A 22,594-nucleotide genomic window follows, 5' to 3' on the forward strand; every position below is an offset into this window, starting at 1 on the left:
ATCTACATTATGTTCATATATATCTCACCAAAAGGTCTAGGTGATGCAAAACTTTGGGTTGGCCAGAGCTGTATATATTTATATGTACCACACGACAAAAGCCAGTACTGCAGGGTGAATGTAGACATGTCTAGTCGAGTAAAAATAAGGTGTAACATACCTTCATACATCAGACTGATGGAATACAAGGACTGATGGAGCAGCATTGGTGCTACACGTCAGGAAGTGCTGCTTACAGTTTACAGATTAGAAGACTGACATGTGCTCACAAAGGCTTAAACATCCAGAGATCCTATATTTCCTGACTGGTAATGTGGGTAAACACCACTGTGGTGAAAGACTAACAATGACATGTCACGCTGATCAAGGTTTAGCAAGACCCAGACTGCTGGTACAGTCATAATAATAATGTTTCATAGTGGACCACCATCACAAAGTGCTTCACAAGATACAAGACTAAGGTATGTGAACTATGCATCAGCTGCAGAGTCACTTGCAACAACACCTCTACAACTGAACACAAGGAGGTTAAGTGACTTGCTCAGGGTCATACAGTGAGTCAGTGTCTGAGCTGGGATTTGAACCAGGGATCTCCTGGTTAGCAGTCTGCTGTTTCTTTAACCACTGTACCACACAGCCTGATCATTTTAGAAACAATTTTGAATAAGTGGATTTTCAAATGGGAACACTGGACGCTAATCGGTGATAAAGGTGTGATATTTGATTAGTAAATGCAACTATGAGCTATGAATTTGAAAATCGCAGAGTCTGAAGTTTGTGTAAATGGGTGTGGCCAAGTGACATGCTGTGTGATCTAGAAGATTGCTTGCAGCTATTCAGCAATAATGAAGTGGAGGGATCTCATTCTCCTTCAATGGCTGAGCAAGGTGTCCATCAGTTTCCCAGGGTTCCTGGAATGGCATTGTTTGCAGAACTGCAGGATGTAGAATCAAGCTAGAAGACTTATTGCACAATAGACCCAAACCACAGAAGACTGCAACCATGGGCACACCTGTTTAAATGCTAACAAAGCTTTAGAGGTCAATGTCATTCACGTATTTAAACGTATACACTCAATAACTTAGACAACTTAGAATTGTTCTATAAAATAATTTTACAGTGGCACCAAAAATGATAAATACATTGTTTAATGTATTCGAGTCTGTAAAGCGAAGTAAATGACAAAGAAGCCTAAAATTAACATTTAAATACAATTTACAGTTGCCTAGAATAAACTATTTATTTGAACTATACCAGTGTTGAATGACACATTATGCTTATGAAAGCGTCAAGTGAATAATCCGGTACAAAGAATTTTGTATTATTTTTAAAACTTGTAATATATAAAACTATGGCTGTAAACATTTCAATAATAATTAATGGTGCCCCTATATAATAAATATATACTTTTAGAAGTCTTGGGTCGGAAAAGAATTTCAGGGGGAGTCACGAAACAACTTCAGCACAAGCAGACCAACTCGGGTCCTTATTTTCCATTTGTTATCACTGCAGCGAGAAATTAATAATCTCTTCGCTTTTGTTTTTGTAGACAGTTGTGTTAGGAGTCTAAAAATTCAGTAATATACAGGTATAGATGTATTAATAAAGGGACATTAGGAGGTTCCAGCAGCCCCAAGACACTCAAACGGGGGTTCTAGTTACAAAAAGATTGAGGCCCACTGCGTTGTAACATTATTTTTCAAATCTGAAAAACCATGACCAATTAAGAGTTGAAACTAATAGAAGTGCTCTTCTGTCTCACATTTGTAAATACTAGACCAGCTCTTGACAGTCTAAAGCTGGTGAAACAGACAATCTACTCAACTGATCCACTTCCTGCAACTGTGCAAGTCTTGCAATCAAGTTTCTCGCTTTTGACTTTAAATGACCTTTTCTCGCATGTTTTAAAAAGACACCAGTTTGCAGATTTACAGGACAGATGGCTCTTCTTTAGGGCACAGAAGAGTAAAGCGATTGCAATGTGTTTAGTTCCGACTTCTGTGTACTCCTATTGCAGTAGTACTGATTATTTTGGCGTGGTGGTCTCTCAACTTTGCCCTCAGATACAGCGTTGAGGATCGCTGATCGACTTCAGTGGCAGGTTTTAATCCAGGCTTTCCAGTTGTATTTAGCCAAAACCTCAACTTCAAACCCTTTAGGCACAACACTGTCACTGGTTGTAATACAACAAGGTGTAACTCAGAGGCGTAAATTCTTACTGCACCATCTCCAAGAGTAGCTAAATAGCTACGTACTGTCATCTTGGACACAGCTTTACACACTCTGTTCAGAGTCCATACACTTTGTTTTGCTGTGAAAACTCGGAGCAAATGTGTGATTTAATGTTCACAGATTTTCTTCACCTTATGGGTTTTTGTTCTTGCAAAGAAGGGAAAGAAAACACTGAACTTTAAAAAAAGAAGTAAATAAATGTAACCTTTTGCCAAAATTTCATCAGGATGTTTAACAGAGATGGTCAAATTTCAGGATCTTAACAAACATTAATGCCTAAACTATCCCTTATAAAAGTTTACCACTGTAAATGTGCTTTTTCCAATGCTTTACCCATGGTTATAATATGCATTTATTACAGTTTACCATTGTTTTACATGTTTTTTTTAATACAAACATTCTCCAAATGTGATGGCTTCCTCAGCATCTTCCGTGCATTGTTTTTTCAAGAAGAAATATTCAATCCGGAAGCTGCATTTGAGTCTGTGTGGAAGGTTGTTTTCTCTTCTTCCAGAAGTTCGGACTGTGAGGGTTTGGAAGTATGACTCGGAAGAGCTTGCTGTCACTCCTATAATTGACTCGCGCAAGATACCACATGAAGACGTCAAGAACGAAACGGCCAATAACATACCAAAGTGCTAGGGTTGACCGATCAAACGAAGGTGCCTTTTGAAATCAGGTTTGTATTGAAAGCTGTCCTGGTGGATTACTGTCATTGACACTGTTGATCTATAGACCTGGTTACACTTTTCGTTGATTTAAAACAAACAAACAAAAAACAAGTTACAACTGAAATCGCAATTGAGATCGTTCCAGGGATAAGTGACTTGACCACTGCGTTATTCGCATGGGTAGCTTAACACAGGAATACTGGCCAGTGCTGATAGGGCTTTAGCATGCTGTTCAATAAGCAGTCTAGTCCAAAAAACGGCGAATCGGCAATAATTCACAATGTTACTGACACACCCACAGATCCCAAACATGGATTAAAACACAATAACAATAATTGCAATAGCAAAATGACTGGAGGGCAAAACAGGACTGCATTTTTTTTTTTTTTTTAATTTAACTAGAATGTAATCAACAGAAATGGATGCCATGACAGGCTACTAGCAGGAATGCCATTAATAGATGCCCAGTCTTGGGTCTGTCAAGAAGGGTAGGAGTCTACTGTACTGCTAGGTGTGACTATTATTCAACGTGAATTTGTCCAGACAATTTTTCAATTCAAAATACACCTTTGGTCAGATCTAGACGAGGAGTGGAAAGTTGTGAAGGAAGCTTTTGGGCATTTGTCGTGAAACCATTACACTGAAAAGGTTAGCCAAAATGTTGGTCTGCTTGGCTTCCTATACTTTTACCTTAAAACCATGTCAGACCCTACGTATTCCCTCGAACACCGGAGGAGTTTAGATTGTGAGAATAGGCCGTCGCACGTGATACTTAGTGACTGACGGTCATACTCGGCACAGTTATGTTAGGGTTGCTAAGTGACCAAAACCAGACAATTGAATACCAAGTTGATGGCTGACTCGATACCTTGTTTTCCATATACTGCAAGCTCAGTAGAGCTATATGTGTCAAAACCTGTCCCCATGACCTGTCCCTGTGACACTGAAAATGTATTTGTTTTGTTCTTTCTGTTATTTGTCACAAGTGCAAAAGACTTTGCTTGCTGTAGTGATTCCCTGGTGACACTGTGTGCATCATATTTGTAGCAACGGTGGAAAGAAATCTAGCCACAAACATGGATATGTTTAATACAACACTTGCTATTTTACCTAGCTTATTGGCAACTCGAAAGTTTGAGTTCTGCTGAACAGTAGCTACGGACTAGAGGAACGGGGGGCACAATTTCAGCCAGCAGTTTAAGTTTTCTGCACACCCCAGGAGTTTCTTGTCTGTTTTTGTCTGGCAGCAGCCTCACTCAGTGCAGGGCTACTTGCAGGCTGCTGTAGTTCTGCTCGTTGCAGGGCATGGACTGCAGCTTGCTAGGATCCTGGTATGTGTTGCTTTTGAGTGTCGTCGTCGAGAAACGGCAGCACAGCAGGGAGCCGACGTTGCGGAACACAGTTTTCCGGAAAATGATGAAAATCCAGGGGTCCACGATGGGATTCATGGCAGAGAAGCGGAACGCCAGCAGGTCCTCGTGATCGTTGCCGTCTGGAGAAATCGCACTGATAAACCCACGGATCTGCCAATGAAAAAGAATTTGATATTAGGAAAGTGGCAAGCGTTAAGTAGTATGCAGTATGGTGTTGTCCCACAGTAGCAGAATATTGATAAACTGGGTTGATGACAAGTCTTTGCAGAGGATCTATTTCTAGCATTATTTCCTACAGTGTGTATTGTTGTTTTAATTATTTTGGTATTAAAGATGGAATATGGTGGAATTAGAATCTTAGGTACCTTCAAAAGTCATTTTACAGTTCCTTTGCTATTTATGGTGCTTGCTATCATTCTCAATGTTTCTGGGTTCTGTTGCTTTAACTGACCATTTTTTCTATATCTGCTGGTTTTGAACTTGTTTGGGATATCCTAACTGCTGGGACCAACAGCCTTTCTAATTCCATTCAAATTAAGCTTTTTATGTTATATGTGTTGCTGTTTCCAACTTCTCATTAGCCTGTCTACACGTTAAACTGCACAAGAGGCCCCCAAAGCAAACATCACAAGCACTATACAAACAAACACTAAAACTAATACATAGAGGAATCAATGCATACCACGTCGGCAGGTACAAATATCGATTAACAATAACAGAGACTGAGAGCTACTAAAGGGATCACTTCAACCTCTTCTTCCAATCCTTTGCTGCTGAGGATTCGAAGAAGCGCTTACCACAAGCACCTGTGACCATGCAAACAAACACTTAACTGATACATTGAAGAGGAAATGATCAACAGATTACAAAAGGTAACCAGACCTTTTATCACTTAAAGTAGGTGAAGATTTGGATCAGTAAACACTGTCAATAAATTTCTATTTACTCCAAACTGTCTAAGTTACCAAACCAGAAATTAGCTGTAATTTGGGGTTTTCTAAGCAGTGTGTTTTTTTTTTTTTTTTTTAAATACATTTTAGAATTCTATACAATAGTTAACCCACAACGTTGCATTAAGCGGAGCACACAAACCCGAGATTAGGCTTAGGACAGAGGGTAAGAGACACTTCTTCAGACAGATAGTGGCGAGGGAATGAAATGGGCTGCCTATTTATAAAACTGAGGCAAAATCACTGGGATCCTTTAAGACCCAACTTGACAAAGTTCTGAGGTCAATTGGCTACTAGGAACCGAACAAGTTAAATGGGCCGGATGACCTCCTCATGTTCATAAATCTTACTAAATGTATATATTTTTTTTCCTTTCAGGAAACTCGCGATGATATAGCTCAATACTGTATGTGTTTGGAAAACTCAAAGCCAAATTCCCAAATTTTTAGTGATTGGCGTAACACCACCTGATTTCTAGTTGTAATTTTAAAATACTTACTCGTTGACAATACCTAATACTTTATTAAAACTTAATTTCATCCATCCCCTGGGTCTTAAGAGGTAGTTGGCTTGGTTTTGGATTTGTAGAAAGCCTCAGACCTTCTGTTCTCCTATGTTTTTGTGGGAAATGCCTGTGGTGAGGGAGTGTAATTGGACGTTTTAAATTGGGAAGAAAGTTTATATTCTATTGTGCTTGTAACACAAGCCAAAAATAGTAAAAAAAAAAAATGTACACTATGTCTGTTTTTAAGCTTTTACTATGAATTGTTTTTAATTACATTTAAACGAGCTGTTTCACTTATAGCACAGAAGTATGTTGGAAATGGTCTGAGAAAAATAAAAACATAGTAAACAAAATAAAGACTGCAATACTTGGTTTCCAATTTCACTTTTGCTAGGATTTTTTTTTTTTCTACCTGTACTACGAATCTTAAGAATACTACAAAATGTTTTAATTTGAGTCTGCGTTCAAATTTACTGCCAGAGTAATGTTACCGTGTGTAAACAAACTAAGCCATCAAATCTGGGAATAGTTTCTATTGTGAACAGAACAAGGAGCAATTCAACATTAACTAGCAGATTCAACAGTGTAAAAACAGTACATAATAATAATAATTCCAACTAGCAGAATTACTTTGTTTCAGATGGAGGACCGAGAAGGCTAGAATAATTACTTCTTACTAGTTTGATAAGATTCGTTTTTATTTTATGCTCTCCAATAAGCAATTTCCATAGATAATATGCACTGTGTAAAACTCTTATCTTCTCTTTACTTCATAGCTCAGGGTACATATCGCTCCCTGCCAGAAACCCAAACAGAAACGCTCCCAAATTAAACGATGAAAGTAATACAGTGATTATTTTTCCGTCAGTGTTTAAATCTATAATCATTTCTCTATTAGATACAGATTTACTGAATTAAAATACCATAGCTGACATCTATTATTCTCTAGAAGTTTCTCTGCGAGACACAGAAGTCTATCTGTTTTACTTTTATAGTCTTCCATCATATCATAATTAAATTTAGCACATTTGAAACACCCTTATGAAACCTGACTATAGTAAAACTATAGCAAAGTACAACAAAGCATATTGTAAGCATGGTAAAGCACAGGTACGCTTTGTAAAGCCCAGAGACGTTAACGCATACTATAAGCATGGGAAAAGCTGCACAATTTCCATGCAAACTTTTAAAAGGCTCAGGGGAGCTTATTTTTTTATTTGCAATTCCAAACTTTTAAAGATCAGTTGAATGAAGTCCTGTTTATAATTAGGGACTTACTTTGTTAGCTGAAAAAGCATTGTCTGAGGTTTGTAAATATCAGCCAAGATGCAGATTGATGGCAGACCGCTCTGGAATTTAATAATGTGGACCGAACGAGCGAAAACTGCAGCACTATTTGATTGTTTCCGCAGGCTTAATACCCTGCTCTGTATACACTTGTATGGGTTTCTCCTTATTTCCATGTCTAGCCTTTATGCTCTAGGAATGTCTGCACATAAATCAAATAATCTTAAATCGCAATTCTACTCCAAACCTGTAATTCGGTGTGGCAGGGCAGAGTTTGTGGTGTTTGGCAGGGATTGGGTTAATTTCCTATCCCTGCCAAAATACACGTGAGAATGTGGCTGGAGCAAAATTCAATAATCAATGATAATTAGGTTCCAGCCACATGCTATAAAAAGAAAGAGCCTTTGCTTGGAGAGGAGTTTTTGGTGAGTGTTTGTGTTGCCGTTTTGGAAGCTTTGATGTTGTATTTTGTTAATAGTGAATGAGAATGCACAGCGTATGCTTTTTGTATTATGTTGAAACCTTTGTTTTGGCCCATGAGCCTTTTTGTTTTGATTGCTGTGTTTTTGTTTATTAATGCACACCAATGCTTTAAGCTGCAGCTTTCCATGCCTCTGCCCCTGCTGATGCCACCTGGGCCTGCAATGCAACCCTGTGACATGTGGTATGGAATTCATCTTTTTCTACAGACAGCCTTGCTGGTATTGATTCCTCAGCCCTTTGGTTTAAGTGATGCGTAATCTCCCAGTGGCTCTGGTTTACTATATTTAGGGTTTTGTAATGTTTTATCGGCCACGGTTGTGCTTAATACATTTCACCTGGGGTTGAAATGTATTTCCAAGCTTTGATTTGATTTTCAATCCATGCTGTGACATTTTACAGAGTGGAGTCTGTTGGAATCCCTTTTTAGACTGATCCAGTGCATTTACTTTCCTGTGAAACCTTCACAATTATACAGCTAGGGGTCTGGGGTTATAGGTGCCATTATGTATGTGTGTGTGATCAACTGTGATAAAAAGACAGCATATCAAGTAAATGCTGTCTTAGGACAGTTAATAGAACAGAGAAGGGATAGGGGGAAAGCACTGATGGCCTCCTCACTCACATTTTCTCATGCTGTTATGAATGGATTTTCTTTTTTTTTATACCCATTATTTGCAAGGATATAATACTGGTGTGTATCTTTTTTTTTTTTACCAGGGTTTTGACCAATTAGAACATACTGTTTGTCAAACCCATTGTGTATCCACACATAAAGAAATATTGTAGTTAAAATGTATTAATAAAAATACTTAGTTTTGTATCTTTTAAAAGTTATTCCTCCATTTTTATTTTTTTTTTATTTTTAAACTACCTCTGTCAGGAGGTTTCAGCTAAAGTACCCTTTACAATTTTTGTTCACTGAATGGTACCGCCCCCCCCCCCCCCCCCCCCCCCCCGGTTTTATTTGATATCATTTTTTGCAACAGCATGGGTCTGACACACTACTGGTTGAAGAGAGAATACCCAACAGTAGGCTTCATTCTTAAAACTTAATTTCATGTCTAGTTGCACAAAATTAAGACAGTGTTTAGGAATCTCTTTGGAAACACTTGTATTCGCTTTCTATTCGGCAAAGTCATTTTGAAATGCTGATTAAAAGCTGTCCCACACACTGAAACACCATTCAATTTTAAGCCACAAGTGAAATGGTGCTCATGACTTTCAAATCACATTTTCCATTTATTAAGGCAACTGTCCTGGGGCACATCAAACCCTTTATTGGGTCATGGCATTTTGAGATTTTTTAGGAATCGGCACAGATCTTAACACAATTATTATATCATACTTGGGATGCAAGAGAAGAAAGTGATTTCATTCCCATGCAATTTGGTGCTCATGAAAGGCATACTGGATACTTATAGTAGTCCTCTCTATCCACAGGGAATAAAGCTACCAATAGTGGCAAGTGAAGATGCATCAAGCCTGCCCTGGACTGAAGGGAGCACCCTTTCTCTTGGGGGGGGGTGAGGGAGCAGTTCAGTCTCCATGCCTCAAGCCTGCCCTGTACTGAAGGGAGTACCCTTTCTCTTGGGGGGGGGGGGCAGTTCAGTCTCCATGCCTGCATAGAGCTGCACAATTTCTTTAAAATGTCTTCAACATAAGATTCCAGCTGTATCAAAGATCAGAAATATTACTGCTATAGGTCACTCTGGTCAGTACAAGAAGTAGACGTTTCACAGGTCTACAAAATAGTCTACAATTTTGCATTTACTGTTTTTAGGTAAGCAGTTAAATGTTTAGGAACATTTGTATAATAACTTGAGAATTATCAGTTTTGAATATGACAATGCTATTTCTTCTACTTCTAACAAATGTAATATTTAATTGTGAAATACCTAGACCCTGAAATGCCAGGAAATAAGCAATTTCATACCCTGAGAAATACAGCCCTGCTAATTTATAGTGCTGTTTTAATGTGGTACATATTTCTCTTTTCATTGTTATACATTGTTTTTCTTGAATTTGAAGACTTTTTTTTTTTTATCTTCCTCCTCATAAATCAAAATAATTTCTGGACAATTTATCGATGAGTTATTCCGAGGCAGTGGCGACATCTTAACAGTAGACCATGAAATAAGCCCTTTATTTAAAGAATGTTTCAAAGTATGTTTTTATTAACAACTTTAAAAGTAAAGTTTAATGAATAGCAAACATTGTTGTGACATTCAATAATGAGTGTGTTTCAACGTTGGGAATAGGGCTAGTTTTTACTTTTGAATCCAGTTTTGGAGGCAGGCCACTGCGAGCTTGCAAAGCCAACATCTCCGGGGTCAAGAGAACTCCAATAGAACCATCTACCATACCAGCAACATTTAGTGCCTACAAAATAACTTTTACAAGACTTGTAGCAGCAGCCAAACATTTACACAGTACCCTAAAGACTATGTGGTGTAAGGTGTGACATTCTTATTTAATTAGTGGCATGGCCTAATAAAACTTTCGTGCTTAACCCAACGCAGAGGGTGGGTAGAAAGGAAAGGCTGCCGGTGCATTTCTGTGGCTCTGCGCCAATGAGAAGGGAGTATGAGCACATTCACTCCCAGTTTAAGTTCTTCCAGTGGATGGATTATTGTACAAGGCACTTGAGGTGAGCATGCACACCCAGTGACTTTTTAAGCTGGTAAACCAGAGGGTAATCATTAACCTGTCCCCCTACAACACCAGTAGATAAGAAATACCCAACAAATACAGCGATACTTACACCCACAGCCAGGTACTTCTATAGTGCAGACAGTGTTACTTTGGGTAAGGCAGTGCTAATCAAGATGTGAAACCAGCTGTATAGGAGCTATATTGAGAGAGGCTTTAAAACATCAAATAAAAAAAAAAAAACACCTACAAATGTCTCCTTCTACTAGAACGACCTTTAGCAGAGATATTTCGGATCTTTGACGTAGCTGGTGTCTTTTTCGTTGAAAACATTTTGAAGACATGTCATTCAGCTCTGTGCAGTGTGTGTTCAGTCATTTTCCGGAAGCAAACCGAACTGGCTGCCAGGTTCCTGAACGCAGTGTAACCAGTAGTGTGTCAATAAGGCAAACACTTGCTGCATTTAATTGATTTAAAAAAATGGATTTTTACACTAATCTTTCAGAAATTAGAATTCACAGGGAACTATATATTGCACAACAATGGCTACATTTAAAGGGGGGAAAAAAGCTTTAAGTATAGTCTTTGAGTCACATGTGGTTCATTGAGTTCCACAGTAGGGCTGTTTTGAAGTATACCATTCTGGTTTCAAAAGACCGCAAGGACAATCCCGTAGGGTTAGATAAAAGCACAAGCAGTCCAAAAATATGCTGTATTTAAATAAACAGCAGATGACTGCTGGGATATCTAGTAGTGGTTAGGGTTAGGGTTAGGGTTAGGGTTAGGGTTAGAGTTAAATAGTGGCTATTTAGTCAACTTTTTAGTAAACTTAACCAATTTCTGTTCCTTTTTTTTATGGCTATTGGAACTCTGCCTTACATTCATCTCAAAACCAGATAACATTTCTACTGCTAAAGATTATTGATGGAGCACTGTATGTTTTCTATACTATATTCTGGCTTTTGTTGCATGCAAGGGTATAGGGGTAGCTCTGAATAATCGCCTAGTCAAAGCAGTAAGAGTTAATATTGAAAGCATGTACAGTATGGGGTATTTCGGCAGGCTCTCGATTACCTTATTGTACTCATTTGAAGGGCTTTTGGATTGTAAGCAATACACAATGCAGTTTTATTAGGGAGGGACATGTATCTATGGCCAAAAGTTTTGCATCACGCTATAGGTTGAACACATTTTGCTTCATAGTCGAATGAAACCTGCTGAATAATGTTACGTTAACATATTGAATTGCATACCGCTCTGTAGTTTTCCATGAACTTAACAAGAAACTGACAACAAACGTGACATTTCAAAAATCTAACATCAAATGCCATTCTACTGTTATGGCTTGTGGTAGACTTTTGCGATTATCATTTTGCAGTTTCTTCAATTACATGATATTAAATAAAAGATCAACATTTTATATGTATGTGATGCAAAACTTTTGGCCATAGCTGTACACTGAATCTGAGAAGTAGTAGTGTGTTAGAGGGAGCGGGGTAGAGGCCTTGTGGTTCATAGTAGCTAATTTAAACAAAGACCAATCTTATTCCTGTCCTTAATCCCAAGATGACTGGGTCACATTTCTACTTCACATCTTAAACTATATACAGTGGAATAGGGTGGGTGGAAATTTAGTAAACTTTCGCTCCATGGAGGGCTATTGAAAGAACAAATCCGGCCCTTTGCTCAGAAGAATCCTTCATCAAATGACTTTGCCCCAGTTTTCTGTGGGAGATTCTAATGAGACATGCTTATTCTGTTTCAAAGTGATTTTTTTTCTCTATTTTCAGCGCAAGCATAATAAACGGTACCTGTAGCCTTGCAGCTTTTTTTTTTTTTTTTTTTGCGAAAGGATGCACTTCTGTTTCAAAACTACAGCCTCATTCGTTCTTAAGCAGGTGCAATAGGACAATGAGATGGGCTGATTCTGGACCAAACCATTCAGTATACAAGAAGGGGGAGTGTTACGCATAGGACTAAGAATAATAACGATGACAGCATTTTAATCGTGTGTGTATTAGTGTATGAAACTGCTTCTGAAAATATGTACAGTATTTATCTTTAATAGAAATTGCTGTAAGTCTAGTTGCTTTACAAAACCCGATTTGTCTGAATTTGTAATCAATTGGTACAATTGTAAGCTCTTGCAAATACCCTATCTGCTAGTGATAATGTGCAGTTCTGTTGAGTGTATGGGAAACAAGGACTGCAGGTGGTATGGGGGTGGGGTGTAGATAATAGCAACCCCCCCTCTTCTAAATATAGCACTACACCACTGAGCATTGGGTTTCATTTTTAGAAATGGCTGATTATATATCCAGCATGGGGGAAATGTTTCTTCAAAGCAGGTGGATGAAGTTAGGAGACACAGAGCTTGGTTCTTGAGGTAAGAACGAGAGGAGGACCATTAATGCTCCCTAGGTTCTTAGTAGCTGAATGATCTCCCAAGTCAAGTTGAATCTCAAAATCCCAATGATTAAGCATCAACAACATTGCTAGGTAACCCGTTCCAAAAAAAATAAAATAAAAAAAAAACCTGAAATCAATTGGTGTACCAGTAAAGGGTGTATCTTAATCTGGACCACTGCTTTGTGCAATATTTCCATTGTGTTGTCATTGCTGGTAGTGCTGTGGTCTCCTGTGTTTGCTTGGTTTCCTCAGGGTTATGGAGTCGTAGAATAAAGGACCCCAAAGGGATTTTAATAAAAGCTCTCTATTAGAACGGGAGCGTGAGAGAGCTGGAATGCTATTCAAAACATAATTGTGTAACAGTTGTATTTAAATGGTTAAGTTTAAATAACATTTGTTGTTAACAACTAGCAGCAGCGCAGTCCCACCCTTGGTAAGAAAGCGAGTGGCTTGTGTGTGCAATTTTATCTTTTTATAGGTCGCTTGTTCTGTTTTGCAATGTTGAGTGTCCGTTTTTATAATTAAATCTCCTCATAAAAAAAGAAATTGATTTTAACTGGCAATGAAGATGGACTTAGTTTTCACGACGGTTCCATAAAAGAAAAAAGACAATGTTATGGTGTAAGAATGAAGCATAGTCTTGACTGTTCGATAAGAGGGATGGGTGGGTTCCTGGATAACGTTTCCGCCAGATGAGGCTTTTGGAATAAAATTAAGACTCTGATGCACATTCCCTGTTGGAAAGGGAGCCACTAGAACTTGCAAACAATTTATTCCAGAAAAAAAACTTGCTGCAGAAAATGTGCATCTGTTTAAAGTTACATTTTTTTTTTTTTTTTTTTTTTTTTTTAAATCAACTGGAAAACATATTGGAATAATACCCTGTGGCGTCGCTCACAGATAAAAACAAGAACGGGTGTAACAATTCCTTAACTTGTTTTGGAAACAGTCCTGCAAGGGAGTAGAAAAGCACAGGCTTGCAGAGTAATCAGGGCTATTGTGAGGACCCAAGGGCTTCAGCTCAGTCCACTGTTGTAGCTAGCTCTCAGAAAAGGTGTCAGGATCTATTCCATTGATCTAAATGGTGGCACATCTAAATACCTTCACTCTTTACACACTTATTTTTAAAGGCTAAAATACACTTAAGAGACTCGCATACACACTGTTTGAGAGTTTAAGCTCCTGTCTTTAATTTAAATGGTGTTATTTAGACTTGCCTTGAGTTTTGCTGGAATTGTGTCGTCTGTTATTTACTGTACCTTGTGTTTTTAAAAAAAAAAAAAGTGCAAGAAAAGTTTTGACAACATTTGAATAACTTTTTACAGTATTGAGCAGCATATCATAAGTTGATCATCTTATCAATTTAGCATGTAATTCGAACGCACTTGTAACCATATAAAGGGCGGTTGGTATATTGGAGAGGTTTCCTTTATTACCCTAACCATTCCAAAGATAAGAACATTTACAAACAAGAGGAAGACATTCCACCCAGCTGTGCTCGATTGGTTCCTAGTAGCTGATTGATCTCAAAACTTTGCCAAGCTGTGTCTTAAAGGATCCCAGTGATTCTCCATCAACAGCTTGGGTAACCTATTCATTACCTTCTCTGTGTGAAGAACAGTGGTGTAGTCGTGCAGGAAATCCCATAAGCAAGCTAAGTCACATGACTCGCGTTTCCCACACAGCTGTCTGATTCAGCCAGTAGTCCTCTTGATGCAATGAAAAGAGCATTAAGAACTTATTTTAAGAAGGCTAACAATACGATTATAGATACAAATGCAAACAAAGCCAGACTCGTAAAGTAAAGCATTCTGGCAAGATGACAAAAGACACCTGTAGAAATTAGAGACCTTTTTAGGGTGTTACTAGAAGTTCAGTATACAAATAAAATCTGAATTTGTAGAATTCTTCAAGTGGTGTTCCAGTACCTTCAGATTTGCCTCTGTCCTTTAGACTTTCTTAATTTCCAGCTGTATCCTCTGTCCCTGGTTTCTTGAAGTATGGGTTAGGGTTGACTTTAATGCTACTTTTCCAGTGATGTCTTATACATTCCACTTTGCTTTAAACAATTAGTGCTACGGTAGTTAATTGTTTGTTTAATTTTAAAATACCTGCCTGCCTCGTGTTTATCTTAAAGACCATTTATGTTTCTGCAGTACTGGAAATACTTATGGAAACACCCAAACAAACGCATTCCAGCTTCTGACATCTTACCATATACAGGAAGTGCTTTTAGTGTCCTTGCCATGTGCTGAGTGAAGAGATAAGGTACACTACTTATGTACAGCAATTGATGGCACATGGTGACAGGGTACACGGGTCACGCGTGTGGGTAACTGCTGATATGCATGACCGAGACATGGGAGTTGAAACTCCGCTCGGTGGCGCAGGATTTATTAACACACAAAACGAAAGTAAACAAACGGGTCATGTGATGCTACCAACAATGGTAGTGCACCGAGGACACGTACAGCAAGCTGTACAAAAGGCAAAATTAAAACACTGTACAAAAACTACAAATAAAAGGTGCCACACAGAGTGAGCGCTAGCCTTACTGAATAAAGCGTCCTGCTCCAGGAACCTGCTCCATTACGTTACCCTCGCTGTACATTACTTGGAATCAATATCCCCTAAACTAACCTAGTTATGAGCCGGCATTCATGTGATGACTCCTGCTGCTTCATACGGCCTTGGCTGGGCATTGCCTTCACAAACACTGTGTTGCAGTTTAAGGGTTGCATAGCTGTAGTTCCTGCAGAGCTCTCCTCCTGAAGGTACACTGCACCCGTCTGTGTAGCAAGGCATTGCAGTCGCCCAGAACGATCCCCATCAGCTGCTGACGGACACTCAGAGGAGACCCGCCCACCTGCTAGTCAAGGATCGGCCCAGCCAATCATAATAAACGTAATAAACCCATTTCCGCATGCAAATTACACCAACACTAATTTCCCCATGTGCAGAGCAATTGCTCTGCTCCACATATCTATTTTTTATTTTTTTTTGGTTTATACATTTTGAAGCATCCCACCCAAGCTTATCTTGCTTTAATATCAAGTTTGACCCGGGCCATGCTTGTTTTCCATTGACTATCAGTTTTCATCAGCTCGCGCCACCGCATGAGAAAGCACCCCTTACAAAAATAATGTCAATGTATTATGTACTGAATTCTTGCGCTGTACTAATCAAAACAAGAACGTACTGACAATCCACTCTTCTGAAAATATTTCTGAAAGACATCTGTGTTCCTAATGTTGTTGGCAATTGTTATTGTTATTGCAGCCTATGTAATCTGCCTTCATTCTTTCTAACTTCTTTGCTGTGCTCTCTATTTCAGAAGACAGGGTGGGTCCAAAATAGATGTCTGCTGTGTTGATAAGCATAGCTGTCCGCTTTCCAATGCTGTCAATATAGACCTTTTGCAACGATAAATGAGAAGTGATGTGAATTTATTGGAGGGAAGAGGAGTCTACAAAAATAAGGAATTAATTGTAGCTTTGGCTTTGTGAGCAGTTTCAATGTATGTTTGTATTCTATTTGGAATTGCAAATAGATGTATTTTTTGCTTTAGGGGAAAAAAAACAAAATAAACGGGCTGGCTGTTTTCAATACATAGCTCTCATATCTCTAGCATCTAATTAACCAAATAGTTGATCCTAGATTTGCAAATAACATATTTCCATGTAAAACAAAATAGTATAACTATGACTATATACATTTATTAATATCTCTGAATATAATAAAAACGCAGAGTGAAGAGGTTGACAGGTTTTCGGGCAGTGGAACCAGGCAGGACGAACTGGCGACCCCCACACACTGCAAGCGAGCGACTTATCCATTTGGCAAAAGAGCCGGCATTTGTGATGAGAGCTTTTAATGTCTCATCTCGCCGACAGGAGGCAGAATCCGTAACGTCAGTGCATCACACAACACTGCCCACTACAGCATCAGTATTTAAAATCACCGTTGTGTGGGTTATTGAAATAACTAATTCCATGCTATTTCATGCTTTTATTTTCACATCATTAAAACCTTTGTCATGCCATGCTTTTACTGTGTTTTATAGTAAACTGTCACTAAATATCAGCATGAGCAGTAGAGGTAAAGCTGGTACAGTGGGTTGTAAAGCCCTTTGATCTATGCTTTCCTTATTTGGCTGTACAGTGCATACAAACGCAGGTTCAGGAACTAAAGACTTTTCTCCTTTGCTAGTCTTTGTTTCTGCTGTCAAACAATGATCATCTTAGCTACCAAAGTTCAGTCTTAAATAAACTGTCTACAAGCAAGGCAATTCTTGTGCTCCAAATGCTTGACATTGATTTAATATATTGTTTATATATATATATATATATATATATATATATATATATATATATATATATATTTTTTTTAACAACATGGGAAATAACAAAAATAAATCTATTTTAGATGCACTGTTGCACTGCAAAGTGGAAAATGGATTCAGTACGAGTATTCAATACTATCAGGATGAAGTTTAATGAGGGGAATGGCTAATTTCACTTCCAGAGACCTGAGGGATTTTTCTGGTTGGTTTAAAGTGTAATTTCAAATGGCCATGCTGCCTCTACTGCCAGAAACTTGCCAAAAAGCGAGTGTTAACTCTAACTGGAATAAAGAGGTAATTACCTCCCCTGTGTGTTAATGGAAATACTATATTTATTTTTGCTGTTGCTTTCAAAAAACAACAAAAAAATAGTTATTGTTCATGAAACTGCGATAGCAATGCTGAGCGCCATTAAAGCCGGGCGTGTGGTTCTGCACTTCTAAAATGAATCCCAGAGGTGGATTAACACATGGGCCACAGTGCCCTTGCCCTGGTGCCTCACCATAGAAGAATTACGTTTAACTGCTGGGGGGCCAATGTTCTGAAGCCCCTCCCCCTGTTAGAAATATTGCTCCCTCTTGCCATTTTTTAAATGTTATGCAGAAGACAGACAGTGTAAGAGTACTGTACATAACTACAGCAAATTCACACATAGTAGAAAATACAAGTAGTTTTAAGGTCCCATACCCACCCCAAGGCTTTTTACTTAGTTACTGATTACTATTTTGAGAGCATGTACAGAAAATGTAGAAAACATGACAACAATGCAGTTATTGTGTTGTTAGCACCACATCATGAAGCACATTATTACCCAAACATGTCATTTTTCAAAATGGCTTCCCAGTTCCAGATTGTCTACCCTGCTAAACAGGGGTCAATATTACCTCTGTGCCACAATTCAGACAAGGCACTACCCTGTATTTATTTTCCCAAAAATTAAATGGGTGCAAAACTTTTGTCCATAGCTGTAAAACATCAACGTCAAAACACCCACAATGTGAGAGTTCTTCGTATTCCATATAGACAGCAATTTCCGTGGTGACAGATTAACAGTACTATGACACTGCATTGTCATTCGGCTAGTTTATTGCAAAATGTTTTCTCAAAACCCTGTTTTGTTCTTCCATCTTTTAGTTCTGCAAATTTGAAAACCGCAGTAAAAGCACCCACAATGATCCAAACGCGTTATACAAATTCAGCAGATGGCAATTTTTGATATGCTTGTATTTTAGATTATGTGGCATTTTGAAAGACTGATAAGGCTGAGCTAATCAGATATCAGTCAAACCAGCAGAAAAAATAAAAAAAAACAAAACATTGTGACGATTACATAAACACTACAAGCAACTTAATAAATTCAATGACAATGTTTCCACTAGAAGTCTTTTTAATTTTAAATATCTAATATAAAAGTTAAACAAGACACAACTGGGCAAAAGTAAAGCCGAGAATTGTTTTGCATGTGATGTTGATGTTTATAACTGTGGGTGGCAGTGCTAATACTTAGGGTTAGGGTCCAGTGCTGTATAGGTGGAAACGACTATTTCCTTCCAACAGTCCAGGCTTTTCAACTTGCACCCCAATGCACTTTAACCTGTGACGCAGAAGTAAAAGAAGACGTTGTTTTACATGCTGCAATACATGCTGTCTTCCTTCTTAACTATTAGGTGCTTTTATTGGAGAACGACCAATTACATTCCCTCATCCCAGAAATTCTCTGCAACAGCTGGTCTTTACACTCAGGAGCTCTGTGGTGGATCAGCGTCTTGATGTTTATGTCCACTTGGAACTCACTTGAGACCACCATACTCGTTTCACATGCAGCCTGAGGTTGCAAGAACCTAGGTTTTCTGAGGTGATATGTATAAAAGACTACTGAATTACTGACCTCTAAGCCCCTTTCAAACATAGGTAATAACTGAAAGTAGCAACAAGATCTAGAGGCCAACTCATGTAACAAATATAGAACTAATATTCAGGGATTGCGTGATTGAACTAAAGAGAGTTCATAAAATACTGCCGTTCAAGTCAAAACAAACTCTCTTGAAGGAGTGGGGAGAAAACGTATTGGTTGGAAAGAACTGTATTTTAGTTAAGTTTTAAGGAATCAATAAATGTTTGTTTATTAGCAAATCTGAAACGGGTTACAATTCATTCTGGAATGAGTGTTTTTCAGCTGCACACAATCTTTCCAGGCATTCCTTTAATGAAAATCCTCTAGAACACTTGCTAATGTGCATTAACCATTCTCCTAGGTCTGTCATTGCGTTTTCAGTCTATCTCCATTTTCCCAGTTTACGTCGGGTTTAGCCTATTGATTCTGTGGAAGCTTGACCCTTGATTCAGTCATGTGTGGTGTTAGACATCCCAAACAGGTTTGTTCAGGTAACACGGACAGGTGCAGATTTCATCATATTCTCATGAAATAGGAATACTGAAGCCTATGTGCATGCCAACTCGATTTATATTGACATGGAAGCAAGTGCTTAAATGATGATAATCTGACACCTGTCCAAGTATAAGCCCTCTATGAGCTGTACAGTACAGAGCAGTTAAACTCCCATTGCAATGCAACCCAATGCTTCCTTTTGACACATGCATATCCAAATCTATTACGCAGAATTTAACATTTGCAAAAGACCACACATAAAGCGAACCCCTGTTCCTAAAGAGGGGGAAGGGGGGGTGGGGGGTAGTTAAGAGGAGGCTGGGCTGAAGTAGCTTGTTAATACATTAGTGATTTTATATATTGGGTATAGAGCTCAACGGGTCAGGAATGTCTCCCTCCCCCCACCGCCCCTCCCCCTCTTGTTTTGGCAGTAATGTATTAGTTTGTCAACTAAATGGTCACTTTTTATTTATATATTTAGATTTTTTTCCCACGTGATTGTTTTTTGTTTGCCAGCTCTTAAGTTTGAACAGATGTTTTGTATACAGTAGTTACATGGATGCATGTTTTCACTGTATGGAGTATTCATATATGTAATAAATCAAACGGTGTCTTGTGCAAAATTTAATTCTACAGTTCTACAGCTTTACTTGGTGGCAACATGATGCATGATCCATAATTAACAACTATTTTTTTTTTTTTTTAAAGGAGATAAAAAAAAAAAAACATGTCTCTTACAAAATGAAAAAGAAGCACCCTGGGTCAGTTTTAATGGACTTGTAGATTCAGTACCCTGCATACTAAGTTGTGGACTTGCTAATACAGGACTATCTCAGGATCACCCCCAGCTGCACTAACTTAGTACCGATTGCAATGAAAAAAGATGGGAAACAAAGCTGGGGACGAGCTGATCCCCCAGCTATAGTACTGAGTTCAGGGTTCAGCTCTTTATTGTAGTGTGCTAGTTTTTGCTAGTGTTACAAGCTCAAATATTCTTTTTTTTGTTTTAATAAAGAAACCCGACATCTTAGTTATTATTGTTTTTAATTAAACATTTTTGCACTTATGAAAATGACGCCTAGAAATGTATTTGCGCACAAAAGTAAATACCAAGGCTGAATAGCATGACAGTTCTTTGACCAAATGTACAATCAAATTTTCCTGAAACATCACCAAAATTGATGAAACTATGTCACGTGATGAACAAAACTTTATTAGTGCTTATTTAATTCACACACAAAACAAATGCATTTGTTTATAGGACAAAAGGGGTCAATTGCAGGGTACCAAAGTCCACTTGATGTGTCTAACTAGTGGATTAAGCAGTTTTGGTCCACTTGATTGGACTAAAGTTAATTACCCTTCTAATCCTGATTGCAGCGTACCAGCAGTCAATCTGCTGAATCAGAAACGCTAATTACATATTTCAGGTATAATCTATAAACGCTTTTTCTCTGTACTTCCATATGAAGGCAATCCCGAGTAGTCGTGTGCAAAATGATACAATGGAGTAAAAACTGTTTCATAGTATAAAAAAAGGATTCCACAGCAATTCTGCAGCGCACACTGCATGGAGTACACTTGTACACAAATTTAACATTGCCTTCAGTGAGACAGCAGCAGCAAATTAAAAAAATAATCTATGGAAGAGGTTGAAAGCAGAGACACTGGAAAGTTATTTTTTTATAAAATAGGCCTACGTTAAGTTGAATAATGATGAAACTGTTTTTTGTTTTGGGCCCCCCAAGAAGATTTCAAATCATTTTTTTAAAATAATTTTTGGTTATGAATAGTTCAGATTCATAAGTTGGCAATACATTTTGGGATTTTTCATATTTGTTCCAGTTCAGATACCACACGTCTTTAGACTACAGAAATTGCTGGACTGCTGTTTTACTATCCTAGAGGGCAACAGATGTTATTTTTGGGTTCGTTGCAATTGAGAAAGTTTACCATGCAGCTGGGGACTATCTGAAGCTGCTTAGTGCATTGCAATTGGTATTAACTTGCGTACTAGTTTTGTACCATTCTCCGTACTAACCACAGGATCATCCCCAGTTAGTACGCTCCTTTCAGTTCGTTGCAATGGACCCTCTGAGAGTGCTTAAGAAGACTTGCAATATATAACTTAGTTGTTTTGGTTTTAGTTTGGTACAATTAACAGGTGTTTTACCCCTTTCAAAAAACTGGAGTTAAATAAGGACTGGAGCAAAGGCTTTGAAAATAAAGCTCATAAAATCTTATTAAGCGTCATAGGCTTTTTGTTTTGTGGGTCATAATAATAATAATAATACTAATAAAGGTTAAAACTGTTATTTGTGTAAGTGCAATAATAACCACTCAAAATTGAGGTTAAATAAGACAGAACTTTACCAGGCACAAACACAAATGAACCAGCACTGCTTTTAAACTGAAGCAGCAGCTATTGACAACTGTTACATTAGTTCAGTCTCTTAACAGCTGATTTAAAGAGCTTTGCCGGTTTTTAATTGTGTGCTTAGCCATCGAAGGACAGTGGAACGGTTGCGTAGTGCTATAATAAACCTTTTACAGGAGGTCACATGATCTCATTATACTTAGGACAGCATGTCCAAGAATAACATACCGTAAAAACCAGTATATAAGTCGCACCGGTGTATGAGTCCCCCCCCCTCTTTTAGAGACGACAATTTCAGGAAAAAGCCTATAGGTCACACTGGTGTATCAGTCACTCCGTCCTTTTTACGACCCTAGAAAATACCTAGAAAATAGACTTATGCAAAGGTTTTTATAGTACTATAGAATCACCCCCCCCCCTCCCCCCGGACAATATTATTTGCAGTCTTGCTCTCTGTAAATCAGGGAGGCTAGAACAGGTAACGTTCCAACCCCCCTCTGGTTTGAAGGATTTTAAAAATCCCAGGCTTGTCATAAAAGCCGTGACATCAGAGCTATTGATTTTAAAGCAGATCTGTCTCTGGGCAGGCTCATTATGGGTTATTGGTCGACTGGAGTAAACAATTAGCTTGTTATAAATACAGAGCTTAGCAGAAAACAAAGCGAAGGAAATAACAGTCGGAACTAGGTCTTACCAGACAGAGCGTCTGTAAATAACGTATTCAGAAATGAATTTCTATTTGAAGCCTATGTATGACAACTTGTGCAATCATGCGTAATCCTTAACCTATTGTTATAATCATCTTTTAATACTGATCCTATCCCATAATACTAAACATGCTGGAGACTGAAGCTGTGTGAAGTTGGCATTCACATTAAAGAATCGATGTAAAGTAGGTCTACATAGCATTCGATATTAAACCCTTTG

The 22,594-nt window shown here is 38.3% G+C and overlaps 1 protein-coding gene across 1 annotated transcript in view; it reads right to left on the bottom strand.

The window, feature by feature from the left end:
• Positions 1-572: 572 nt before the first annotated feature.
• Positions 573-22,594, bottom strand: part of LOC121303876 (prostacyclin receptor-like) — a 47,289-nt gene continuing 25,267 nt past the window's right edge. Inside the window, exon 2 of the mRNA XM_041234722.1 lies at positions 573-4,426. Within this exon, the coding sequence (XP_041090656.1) occupies positions 4,160-4,426 (267 nt within the window). The 3' untranslated portion in view covers positions 573-4,159. The remainder of the gene's footprint in view (positions 4,427-22,594) is intronic.

Source organism: Polyodon spathula, chromosome 35, assembly GCF_017654505.1.
Source record: "Polyodon spathula isolate WHYD16114869_AA chromosome 35, ASM1765450v1, whole genome shotgun sequence".
NCBI lineage: Eukaryota > Metazoa > Chordata > Actinopteri > Acipenseriformes > Polyodontidae > Polyodon > Polyodon spathula.